The sequence below is a fragment of the Hypomesus nipponensis genome, chromosome 25, assembly GCF_054491055.1.
Source record: "Hypomesus nipponensis isolate SF chromosome 25, ASM5449105v1, whole genome shotgun sequence".
In the NCBI taxonomy this organism is placed as follows: domain Eukaryota; kingdom Metazoa; phylum Chordata; class Actinopteri; order Osmeriformes; family Osmeridae; genus Hypomesus; species Hypomesus nipponensis.
Window position 1 is genome coordinate 12,807,897 of NC_140385.1, and position 13,544 is coordinate 12,821,440.

At 41.8% G+C, this 13,544-nt stretch overlaps 1 protein-coding gene across 7 annotated transcripts in view; it reads right to left on the minus strand.

Moving 5' to 3' along the window:
- dennd4c (DENN/MADD domain containing 4C) overlaps nucleotides 1–13,544 on the minus strand; it is a 193,019-nt gene that overhangs the window by 21,543 nt on the left and 157,932 nt on the right. For all 7 annotated transcript variants that reach the window (XR_014746727.1, XM_084691295.1, XM_084691293.1 and 4 more), the window contains one exon: nucleotides 5,503–5,613. Coding sequence is in view for 6 of the 7 variants with exons in the window: in XM_084691295.1 (XP_084547421.1) it covers nucleotides 5,503–5,613 (111 nt within the window). In the remaining variant the exon portion in view is untranslated. The remainder of the gene's footprint in view (nucleotides 1–5,502; nucleotides 5,614–13,544) is intronic.

The following is a 13,544-nucleotide window of genomic DNA, read 5'->3' on the forward strand; positions in this document are numbered from 1 at the left end:
ATAGATACCCAAAATTTCTAAAGTAAGGTAACAAAGTATTTGTACTTCGTTACTAGACACTTCTGCGTTTAGATATCCATCCATTACCATCCGCTTATTCGATCAGGTCATGGTGGCAGCAGGCAAAGCCTGGTTTTCCAGGCGTCCCTCTCCCCAGCAATGCTTTCCAGGCATTTCCAGGCCAGATGAGATATATTATGCCTCCAGCGAGTTATAGGTCTTCCCCGGGGTCACCACCCAGTTGGACGTGCCCAGAATACCTCCAAAATAAGGCGCCCAGGAGGCATCCTAGTCAGATGCAAAGTAGCAGCGGCTCTACTCCAAACTTCCTCCGGATGTCCGAAATCCTCACCCTCTCTAAGACTGAGCCAACGAAGGAAATTCATTTTGGCCGCTTGTATCTGCGATCTTGTTCTTTTGGCCACTACCCAAAGCTCATGACCATAGGCAAGGTTTGAACGTAGATCGACTGGTAAATCAAAAGCTCTGCTTTCCAGCTCAGCGTAAACTTATTTTCTTGGGGCAGCAACCCGGAGGGAGAAGTCCACCATTTTCATGCAGAGAACCATTTGACTTCAGACTTGGTGGTAATGACCCTCATCCCAGCCACTTCACACTCAGCTGCAAACTGCCCGTGTCTGAGTAGAGTTTGCTTCCCTTATTACATAATGTTCACTGTCTATTAACTGTCCTTATAATTGTAGATAGGCCGCCAACTTGATTAATATAATGCAAATTATATTGAGTGTCTTGTTCAACACTTTATATTTTTGTAATATGCAAGAAAAAAGTATACAGATTGTTGACAGCTCCTTTTCACAGAGCACACATATGTGAGCGTACAAAAGTGGGCGCCACAGCGAACATTCCAATTGAATATTGTCTGATATGAATCGCAACAAACACTTTAGTAAGGCTTCATACTAAAGGCTTCTACTAATTAAAAGGCTAGCAGGTAATATTAGCATGGTTGTAGCATTGCTAATGTAATGCTAGGTAATTTAGCCCGGCAGCTAACTAAGTTAGCTAACTACCATTTCAGAAAAATACCTTAAACTGTGGGGGATCATTGGAAATACTTAGTCACTTTGGTAACAGATCCACAGAATCAGATGATAAGGCAGAAGCAATGTAGATATTTACAGTGCAATGAGTTTGCTAATTACTTCCAATGTAAGATTGAAAATGCAGGCAGTCCGCAATATATGCATTCATTTGGAGATCTGGGTTGTATATAATAATTTGTAGTTTTATTTTCTAAATGAAATGCTTAGATTGTGAATCAATGCATACATGTGATTAAATTTGTGTGAATGTGTAAGATACCTGGGCCTTGTATAAAAGATTGTGCAGATTTTAAACCAGAAGATGGTGTATGGCCAAAACTTGAAAAGTATCTAGCGCAGAAATATTCACATGCATAAAACCGGTCATACGCCAGGTCCTGTGCAACTTTCCTTTATAAATCAACGTGAGATTGACCGCAGGTGAACGACCCACTGACCCCGCCTTGCCTCCTCCCATAAATGAATATGCAGATGGCCAACAAATGCGCTCCTGAGGTCATTTCTTTGTCTGAATTAAAATGGCTAAACACGCAAACAAGAAAAGTTTCACAGACTGTGAGAATGGGGTTCTACCACAGAGGTAGAGGTGAGAAAATGTGTCTTGTTTGGTGGCCTGTCATCAGGTATTAGCAACAAAAGAAAGTCTGCGGAGTGGAAAACTGTCACTATTTGCGAACTATTTTTTACCTGTAGCACTTTGAGATTTAGCTAAATATAAAGTGCATTACAAATACAATTATTATTATTATAGGGCCGTAAATGCTGTGGGTTTGGAGAACCGGACCATGGCAGAAAAATAAGAAGAAATGGTCCGATGTAAATCTCGAAATTAAGAAATGAGTGGTGTCGCATCGTAACAGCATGGCAGCTATAGGGTTAATGTGGCTAGGCCTGTTGCGATAGTCAATATATTGACTTATCGCACGGTATATGGAAATGAGCGCAATAATTTTTGGGGCCGTGATATATTGCAACTGATCATTTTATATAATAAAATAATTATTATATTAATTTTTACATAAAAACGAATGTCACCAATCTTTTAGTCGATCCCGCTGCCTCATTCATCTTGTCTGCTGTCTGTGTCAAAAGGGTAGGCAGAACTAGCGTCTCCACACACAGAGTGGACACCGACAGGTAAAGAGAAGGTGTGACCTCACTGTGTTATAAAGTGTTCTGTTTTGTGACACCTACAGCTAGTTAGGAAGAACAAGTAAAAATGGACTTGGTTTCAAAGCCACAATCTTCAGCTCCGGTGTGGGAACATTTTGTCTTTAAGCCGAATGAGATGTGAGACAATTAACGTGAACGAGCCGGTATGTCGACTTTGTTTAAAAACAGTGGAAACGAAAAGAGTCAACTTACCTAACATCTCATCTAGCAATACAAAACTATCCCACCCAGTTTTTTTACCTGTGAACAACAACTGCAGCTGGAGCTGGAAAGGGGTCTTCCATACAGTTCTGTTACAGAAACTGCAAATGGCAGCTCGGATCTAAGACGGATTCGAGAGACCGCAGATAGAGTGCGGCTTGTCTGGGTTGTTTTATGTGAGGAAACTGCAAGTGGCAGCTCGGATCCAAGACGGATTTGAGAGACCGCAGACAGAGTGCGGCTTGTCTGGGTTGTTATATGTTTGGAAACTGCACGAGGCAGCTCGGATCCAAGACAGATTCGAGAGATCGCAGATAGAGTGCGGCATGTCTGGGTTGTTATATGTTTGGAAACTGCACAAGGCAGCTCGGATCCAAGACGGATTCGAGAGACCGCAGATAGAGTGCGGCTAGTCTGGTTTGTTATATGTTTTAGATCTATTACTTTTATCACTTGTATAATTTTTTTCGTTGATTTTATGTCAAGCACCTTGAGCTGCAATTCCTGTATGAAATGTGCCATATAAATAAAGTCTTACTTACTTTCAGATGCCTTTTGCCGACAGTGCAAATATAAACGTGACAGCGCAAAATGGGGCACACTATAGCGTAACTCGCTATATAGCCAACGCGATGAAATAAACAAAAAAAACTACATTTACAAGTATGCTGCAAACTTTTGACAAACACAGGGCTGCCAACTCATCACTCACGCATTGGCCGTGAGACACACGCATTTCAACCATTTCACACGCTCTCACGCCACACCATGTATATCTCAAGTTGAAAAGGCAACGCCAAACAAGTAGCCCTGTTAACGTTGTAAACAATAAGGGATGATGGGTGAAGCCATAGACATAGCCTGTTGGAGGAAACCGAAAAAAACGAACACAAAAAAAAATACACTGCCTACATAGCTTCTCTGAAAAAAAAAAAAAAAAATGCTTGTACATCAGGGTAATGTATATTTAAATTTCAGAACATGCACTGCATGGGTGTGAAACTTTAAAAATAAACACTGCAACAAGGGAGGGGCATAATTAATCGACGATCGATTATCGATCATTAAGAATTTCGTCGATGACATTATTTGTTCATCGATAAAACTAATGCGTGTTCTGTTGCGTAGTGTGAGTCTTGAAGGAATGCAATGGATTTCGCTATGTGGCAGCAATTAAACATTTTATTAAACAAAGCCAATGTAAAAAAAAAAACGCTACAGGCCTACTCAGTTACCGGGAGTTTCCATGTATTTCAAAAGTAAACATGAAGAGGTCACGGCAAAGTGTAGCGTGAGACCATTTTGACTTAAAAATGACTTTGTTCACTGCCAACACTGCAAAGCTGAGTAGAAATACAACTCCTTCATGACTCAAATGATGTACTACTCGAAGAACGTACATCCGACCCTGGTTAGTGGCGGTGCATCTTGCTCTCGGTGTTAGCACGGAGGAGCTGCGATGCACAACGAGCAGAGAAAATTACCCAACAGATCTGCAAGTCCATTGAGATGGATATGCTACCCTTAAGTATTGTTGAGGGCGAAGGTTTTTATGAAGCTTTAGTTAATTAGCCAGAAAAAAAAACGAGGGTCAGTTGTGTTTGAGCGGCTTCTAGCGGTCGGCTCCGCTTCTAGGAGTTACAGAAATAGTTGTTCTTCTTGTAATAGCTACAGATCTCAATGCGGAAACACAATGTTTTTTCTATTTTCACTGCATTTTAATATAGCCTATAAATAGTGAATTTTAATATAACAATTTTAATGATCAATCGAAAATCGATCGTTAATCCTCCCGACGATCGATTAAGACAATTTAATCAAATGCCCATCCCTAACTCCAACAACCATTTTTACAAGCAGCAATTATCCATCGGATTAAATTAACCAAAAAACGCCCTGGATGAGACAAACAGTCCATCATGTGACCATGTAAACAACACAGGCTACTTGTGGGACTTATTTGAAAAAGTTAAGCAAATTTTGTGGTCTTTTTGATATTTTTCCCCTGAGGGAAACAAGGCTAACAGCAAGCCTACTCAACCAGCACACCATCGAAAATGCAAAAACAAGATTTTTGTGAAACTTCAATGGGGAATGAAGACCAACAAGACATATAACAACATTGAACACTACACAAACAGTATTTTTTCTTTCTCATTTAGGCAAATCATTTTCCATAGTGATAATGGTGCCATATCCAGTAAAAAAGGTTCTGGAATAGCCCTGGTTAGCATAGTTTACACGTGCCTGGCTTCGTATGATTTGCCTCTCTCCAGCAGTGTTGCCACCTCCTCAGTAAGGAAAGTAGTGGTGCTGCGCGAGGCTAAAGTAAGACTGAATGCCTGTGAGTGCTTTGGGACGGCAGAGAAGCTCACGGCAGCACCCGCTGCTCGTTGAGGACAGTACTACGATCCGTGCTTTCATGTCAGAGTCTCTAAAACACCAGCAAGTCTACAACAACATTAAAGTTGCCAGGAGGGTTTGGAAAAATCACCAGATATAGCGAGAAAGTCGCTAAGTTGGCAACACTGCGCTGTGGGCGTTTGGTTGTGTTAAAAAAAAAAAAAAAAAAGGTTTTCTCGTAGATCTGATAAACAACGGCTTGCATGTGAAAACCGAACCGTGGGTAGTGTGTTGAACGGTTCTTTTTGGGGGGGGGTTTTTGCACCCCAAGTGAAAACCAGCGTACGCAAGAGTTTCGTGCGTACGCAACGTTTATACATGAGGCACCTGGTCTCCCTCAGTCTCAAGTAGGGTTTCAAGCTCCTTACATTTCAGAAAAATACCATGCATTGTGGGGATGATTGGAAATATTTGCAAGTCACTTTGGTAGCTTCAGAATCAGATGATCGGGCAGAAGCAATAGAGTTACTCATTACACTGCAATGAGTTTGCTAATTTCTTCGTGTGTGAGATTGAAAATGCAGGCTTTGGGCAATATATGCACTCGTGGAGATTTGGGCTGTATACAATTAGTTTTAGTCTTCCTTTCTAAATGAAATGCTTAAGATTGTGAACCAATGCATACACTTGATTAAATGTGTGTGAATGTGTAAGATACCTGATCTCCCTCATTCTCAAGTAGGGTTTCAAGCTCCTTGCGTAGAACCAGGGGACTGAGATAAGGCACAGACACAGGTTTGGGATTGGACGTCTTATGTCCTAGGACATCCTGAAACACACATTGAGAAGATTTAATTGTAGTAAAAAAAAAATAGAATAATATTTAAATAAATATGAAAACATATGGAACCTACACAGGATGTTGTGAAGATAAAAAAAGAAACAAATACATTTTAGGCATGCATATACATTTCAATTGTGTCAATCAAAACAGTTTTGTTAATTAACCAAACTGCAAGGGTACAGGGACCAACATGCAAGTGAAGAGTGGGCTGCTTGGCAAGAAGATCAAACCAAGATGGTAATTATTACTGATTTGATCAGTATTAGAACCCACTCAAATCACACAGCTGTGGACTATTCCAGCACTACTATCTTGCTTGAAAGTGTCTATGGCTGCATTTTATAGGTTCCTTGATTTTGACTTAGGCTAAGTTGGTTAAATGTGCTGTAAGTTTACTGTGAATAATTTGATATGGCTCGAAACACTAAAAGCAACATCAAATATATAGCTGCAAGCAGTAAATGGGCTCTTCCTGAAAAACATAAATAAATAAATACATCTAAATTACTCCCAATGTACCATTTTATGATAGAAAAGATAACAAATGACGAGCCTGCTAAATTATGTTCCAGCAGCATTTAAGACATGTTGTCTCATAGCCTACTACGATATCCTGCTCCATTATATTCAAATCTCACTCAAACATACTTCAGATACTTAAGCAACCAAAGAGTGATCTTAATATTGAAAAATACAGTTTTATTTTGTTGAACCCAGTCAGCTGCTTGCTCCTTTTGTGAGTGTTGTTTGTCTGCCATATATTACGGGAGAGAACGCTGCTGCTGCTCTGCTAACACTCTGCTAACGCTGCTATCGCTACTAATGCTGCTAAAGCTGCTAACGGTGCGTGTCCACGGCAGCGACGCGCATCGCTTGCCATCGCTCGCCTTCCCACAGTTCATCACGCTCAGGGGTGTTTCAAACAGATGAATGTAGAATGTGGTTCTCTAAAATCACTGTTGTAGTTGTCATGGCCAAGTGTGCAGACTTGGGTTTACGTAGTTGCAACATCGATCAAAATACAACTTGTATACAAAATACAAAACTGTTTAATAGACATACACATTGACATGTGTAAAAAACGATTAGTTTCTCCTCCACCTTGAAACCTAGAAATGTTTACCATGGTTGCTATGTTACGAGAAACACTCTGATTGGCCATCGCTAGCGAAAAAGCTCATTTGCATAAAGTTGAGAAAATCTTAACTCTGTCGCGTCGCTACCCACAATGCACCACACAAGCAATTCGCCTGGCTCCATAGAAAATGTATGGAAAACATGTTGTCGCTCGCATCGCGTCGCTGCAGTTGACACGCAACGTAACGGTGCATTCACGATGCAGGGTTTTTTAACGCTCTGCACCGCTTGCCTTCCCACAGTGATCCACGCTCGGGGGCATGTTAGAAAAGTTAATACAGAGTTGTAGTTCTCTAAGGTCACTGTTGTAGTTTGTGTAAAACGGTGTCATGGACAAGTGTGCAGACTTAGGTTCATGTACTTACAATATCGATCATTATTGATATAAATGCATGATGCAAGGAATCAGATACGCTGACTAGATGTTGCATGATCTTGTCAACTAGGCTATAGGCTACAGTACTGTACAGCACTTCAATTTTTTTTCAAGTAACATTCGCTAGGCTATGGCCACTACAAATTTACTGTATGGCTAGCGAGTGACTGCCAACCAGCATTTCAACGTTGAATGTCAATCGTGTGCCGGGTAAACTAGACTAGTCTCTTTAATCTTACAGAGGCGTATAAAACAAGACTAAGTGTTTAGACACACATATGATGAGTTGCTCTTCCATCTTGACATTGTCCAACCCAGAAATGTTTACCATGACAAACAGTTGCTACATTACAAGAAACAAGAAACCAACCAGATTGGCCAACGCTAGCATTTTCACACTCCTCAAATACATAAAGTTGAGAAAATCCAACTTTCGACGCCCTGCTCGCCTTCCCACAATACCCTACGCGAGCATCGACGCCCCGCTCGCCTTCCCACAATACCCTGCGCGAGCGTCAATGCCTGGTGTAATTGAAAATGAATTGGAAGCCGACGCCCCGCTCCGCCCTCTCCACTGCAGTGTGAACGCACCGTAACGCTGCTAAAGGCTGCTAAAGGCTGATATATGCTTCTGCGTTTTTCGAAAAACAAAGACATGGGAACGCCCTCGTCTCCGTACAACGCCCCGTCAGCCCTCGGAAAGCTTGACGTACACCTCCTGATTTTTCTAACTATCCGTCATAATTTCGGAGAGCTATGGAGACCCCCTTGGCTGTGATTGGTCAGTATTAAGAACTGCTTGCGTCAGGGGCAGGGGCGGGGTTGCAGTGATAAACAGGACGAACAGAATCCTTTGACCGCTATTGCTGTACGTTTTTACAATTCATATTTCAGCTAAACAGTACATGTAAATCAGCATCCAAATTAAAATGTGACGAGAAATGGGCAGTGTAGTTGCTGAAAATGTGCATATTATATTGATTAAACGGCTAATTTGTAAATTTCCTCCAACTTCTTGGTAACCTATGTACATAAACACTCGACGACGTCTTACAAAAATCGTTGCGCCACCTACTCTTCTGGCGGTGAATTGTTTTCAGCACCGACAACTTAGGGAGAACCATGAACGCAGTCTATCCGTGCGTATCCGTGCGCCCGCCATCCGTAAACGGAGACGCAGACGCATATTTTGGCCTTAACGCTGCTAACGCTGCTAGCTGTGTGCTTTGCTTGCATGTGATAGTTTAGGCTGGAAGTATTCCGGTGATAACTATACTCAGCATGACAATCAGTACACACATCTGTTTTGTCAACCGAGCGGTATAGCAACTTTTTGAAATTAAACTTCCCATCTAAAAGCGCTCTCCCCATCATTATTCTACAGTTGTCTATTATTATAATTATTCTATGTGGCCAGCTGCAGATGGAAAGAAACTGTTTGTGAGGTTTTGGTCCCGATGGACCGCAGCCTCCTGTTGGAGGGGTGTGGGCCAAGCAGCGAAGCTGCGTACACAACCTGTTGTGTCCCTACCTTTTCATATTACCATTATTATTACACATCATCATCTTCTCGAGTCTTTGGCAGCCCCTAGAAATACGGTTCGGTTGTCGCTAAACATTTGTGTTATGTGACCACTGGTCAATAGTTCAATAATTCCACCATGTTGGATTTTACTGAAAGGTGTAAAATCTAATTTTGTCCAATGTTCCCCAAATTTGACACAGATTATCTTCAGACCAAGCCTCATGAAAGGTCCAAGATGGAGTTTTGATTTTAAAAATAGTTTGTCCTGTACAGGTAATCGAAATTGACAGTTAGCCGTAAAACAGGAAGTGGTTGCAGAAAACCGGGAAATTATAGCATTTTTAATGGCAAAAGGACTACACGGATAATACAAATAGTTAGATTTAAAAAGACCAAAAAGGTCAAGAAGGACAGCCTTTAAGAGAGAAAGCGATTCCCAATTGATCTGTCACATCAAAATTTTGATTTGGGTCACGAAAGTCTTGAAATTTGAGTGAGAATGTCGCCCGGTAGACCGCATTGTCTTAGGTGGCAGACAGGCTCTTGTCTTGGTCGCGTCATGTCACAAAGTTCATAATTTTACAGTTCGGTCAATTCTACATCAAAAGTTTTACACCAAAAAAGTCAAGCAGGGCATCATTCAAGAGATATGGGAATTCTGTTTTTAGCCAGCTGGTTTGATTATTTTAGTGATTTGTGTAAAACTGGAAATCTGAGTGAGGCTGCATCTCACGGCGTTATACTGTTTTGACGTCAGCCTCAGAGTCAGACTCAGGTCGTTCACTGGCACAATGTTGTATTTCACTACACCAAAAACGTCATTGAGGACTGCCTTTTGTAGATACGAGCCTGCTGAAGATAGCCAGCATCTCGGATTTCTTTAACCGAGCCTGTTTCATTCGTAATTTACCTGCCTGAGAAAGCGACCTCTATCAGCCAGGCTAGTTTTGCCCGATCACTTGGTCAGGCTATTTAAAGGTATCAGGGTCAAGTGACTTTTGTGCATGGACAAGTGAAATGTAAATGTCAAGCCCTGCAATCCAGTGGCCAGAGATATATGATGACCTGATCGACACTTCAAGTGTATTATACCTGGGAGAAGTTTGTCTTTTGCAACCGACATGCGCAGTTGAGCCTGCTTGACAGTCGTGTGACGTAGGGTAAAAATTGGTGTATTAGCTTGCCCGAGAACCACATGGTGAAATTTGGTACAGAGGTTGGGGACAGTCCATGGGCTTTTCTTACCAAGTTTCATGCCAGTTCCTTGAGCACTGTAGCGTCACCAATGGGGGAAGGTTGATGTGTTTTTAAATAGGTAACTTTTGAACCGTATGACCAAAGATTAGGTATTGTGACGGCGGATGGCGAATATGATGGCAACTTAAATTTTGGTGCTCTGCTTCTGGTGTCCAATTTTTTTTAATTTTAAGGTTTTGTGTTGAATTTTCAGCAGTTAACTTCAAATGACACCACAGATGGCATCCAAACAAACATTGGCATTCTCTCCCTTAAAGAAAAGGCCTAAAGACAACGATCATCTGCACGAAGCCAAGATGCTCGATAAACAACTGTGCCATAACGTTGAGCATGGCCACAATTACTGTGCGTTCAAACTGCAACGGAGCGGGCGGAGCGGGGCATCGGCTTCCAATAAATTTTCAATGAAACCAGGCGTTGACGCTTGCGTAGGGCATTGTGGGAAGGCGAGCGGAGCGTTGAAAGTTGGATTTTCTCAACTTTATGTAAATGAGGAGCGTGAAAACGCTAGCGTTGGCCAATCGGATTGGTTTCTTGTTTCTTGTAACCTAGCAACCGTTGGTCATGGTAAACATTTTCTAGGTTTCAAAATGTAGGAGAAACTTATCGTATAACCTATGTGTCTACACACCCAGTCTTGTTTTATACGCCTCTGTACGATTAAAGAGACGTTAACAAAAAGTATATACCTGGCGCAGGGTTGCCGAGGTTCTCGGTGTCCCTGGTGTGTTAAATTCAGTCTTGTCACTTTAGCTAGCTATGTAACCTAGCTCTAACTTTCTTCTGTGCTAGCTGCATACTGTACTAGTATAGCTACAGTAGTCTAGTTTACCTGGCACACGATTGACATTCAACATTGAAATGCTGGTTGGCAGTCACTCCCTAGCCATACAGTAAATGTGTAGTGGCCATAACCTAGCGAATGTTACTGGAAAAATGTTTGAAGTGCTGTACAGTACTGTATAGCCTAGTTGCAACATGCAACATGTAGTCACTCAGCGTATCTGATTCCTTGCATCATGCTGTGTAAAAGCTGTATTTTGATCGAGACAGGAGCACCTATATTTATATCAATAATGATCGATATTGTAAGTACATGAACCCAAGTCTGCACACTTGTCCATGACACCGTTTTACACAAACTACAACAGTGACCTTAGAGAACTACAACTCTGTATTAAATTATCTAACACGCCCCTGAGCGTGGTGCACTGTGGGAAGGCCAGCGTTAAAAAATGCTGCAGTGTGAACGCACCGTTAGGCATGAGGAACTGTCAGTAATCAGCAATTGACTTGATTCACTGAAAAATACGTCAACCCATCTCATGGCAGGCTTGATGATATGCGAATCTTGGTGACTGAAATAAAAAAGGTAGGTTGCTAGCAAGTCTCACCTGAATGAGCTTCAGGATAAGCAACTTCTTTATGAGAAGCGACCTAAGACTGGTGGGCTTACAGGAAGAGCCTGAAGGAGGGGATGCAATCCAGTTATTGCAGTATCAAATTCCAAAGTGGATACCGGCCTTGCAAGGGAAGACGATCGAAATTGAATGCCGACATTCTCTGTACGCAAAGGACAAGTACTCCAAGAATAGGCCATGTACCTTAATCTTCAAACTTCTCTTTTATAGTGACAGGCAAGCGATCTGGAAGGGACCTAGAGGTTCCTCATCCCTGATTCACGAGGGGGGAACACTACGATTTTTCCTTGACTTCAGCAATGGTATGTTTATGAAAAGGAAGGCCTGGTACTGTTCACTGCGTTCAGTGGAGACTGAGTCAGTGAACAAGAGTTTAACAATAGAAGTGACGAGGGGGGATCATTTTGACCCAGTGAGAGAAAATAAAATGTTATCTACGCATTCAATCAAATTCCAGGACCCTGCTTCCTTGACTTTTCCTAGATACATATCTAGGAAAAGTGTATTTTACTACCCAGTATTTTTACATTTTCAAAATATCACCGGGAAAAGCAAATTTAGGGCCTTTTCACTCCTGGTTACTGTCAAATAGCTGCCAGGTGCACGTTCGGACATTTTTTCCTGCATTCCAAGGCTGCCACTCTATTTTCTATCAGCAGATGTTGCGACTCCCGTATGCGAGTCTTCTGTTATTCAGACAAGTTTAACATGTAGTGTATAAATATACTTAATATGTATAATTTATACATATATATACACTCACCGGCTACCTTATTAGGTAAACCTTTTCAACTGCTTGTTAACGCGAATAGCTAATCAGCCATTCACATGTCAGCAACTCAATACAATTAGGCATGTAGACGTGGTCAAGACAACTTGCTGAAGTTCAAAATGGGGAAGAAAGGGGATTTAAAGGACTTTAAACATGGCATGGTGCCAAACAAGCTGGTCTGAGTATTTCAGTAACTGCTGATCTACTTGGATTTTCACGCACAACCATCTCTTGGGGGTTACAGAGAAAATATCCAGTGAGTGGCAGTTGTGTGGAAGAAATGCCTTGTTGATGTCAGAGAAGAATGGGCAGACTGGTTCGAGATGATAGAAAGGCAACAGCAACTCAAATAACCACTTGTTACAACCAAGGTATGTAGAATACCATCTCTGAACACACAACACATCGAACCTTGAAGCCGATGGGCTACAGCAGAAAAAGATCACACCGGGTGCCACTCCTATCAGCCCAGAACAAGAAACTGAGGCTACAATTCGCACAGGCTCACCAAAATTGGACAATAGAAGATTGGAAAAGCGTTGCCTGGTCTGATGAGTCTCAATTTCAGCTGTGACATTCATCTGAATATGCGTGATGCTATCATGTCAATATGGACCAGAATCTCTGAAGAATGTTTCCAACACCTTGTTGAAAGTATGCCTCAAAGAATTAAGGCAGTTCTGAAGGCAAAAGAGGGTCCAACCCGGTACTAGCGAGGTGTACGTAATATAGTGGCCAGTCCGTCCAGACAGTCCGTCTGTCCAATCAGGAGGGTCCGTCCTCTGCTAGATAGGCCCTACCTTTTCCTTAAGAAGTTATTGTCGTTGTGTTTTATGATTTGTTGAAGTGTTTTCATATTTGCTGTTGTGTTTTCATATTTGCTGTTGTGTTTTCCTGTTTGCCATTGTGTTTTATGATTTGTTTTCCTATTTGCCATTGTGTTTTATGATTAGCTGTTGCGTTTTTCTATTTGCTGTTGTGATTTGCACTTCAGGGCCACCATATATAGCTTAAAATTTCCAGTAAATGAAGAACATTATATGTTTACCAGTATAACTGGATCCAATTAGACCATTGAATGTTTATGATGCCCCTGTGTTTGTTTATACTTTTGACTCAGGACAACAACACAATCTTGTCAGCTGACTAAATAATGTTGATATATTGAGCTACTCGACCAATTGCAGTCTAGCCTAACCCGCAATGTGTTTGACATTTTTTGAACCTCGTAAGAGGAACTCTATCCTCACTTAAGCTGTCCCTTAATGGCATGGGCGAGAGGTGAGGTGGTATCACCTTCTCCTCCTCAAGCCCATCTACCTCCTCTTCCTCCTCTACAGTGAGGACTCCCTGTTCTAACAAAGCAGCCTGCACAACCTCGACCAATTCCGTCTTACGGGCCTGCTCCCTAACTGCTATCTGGTAGTG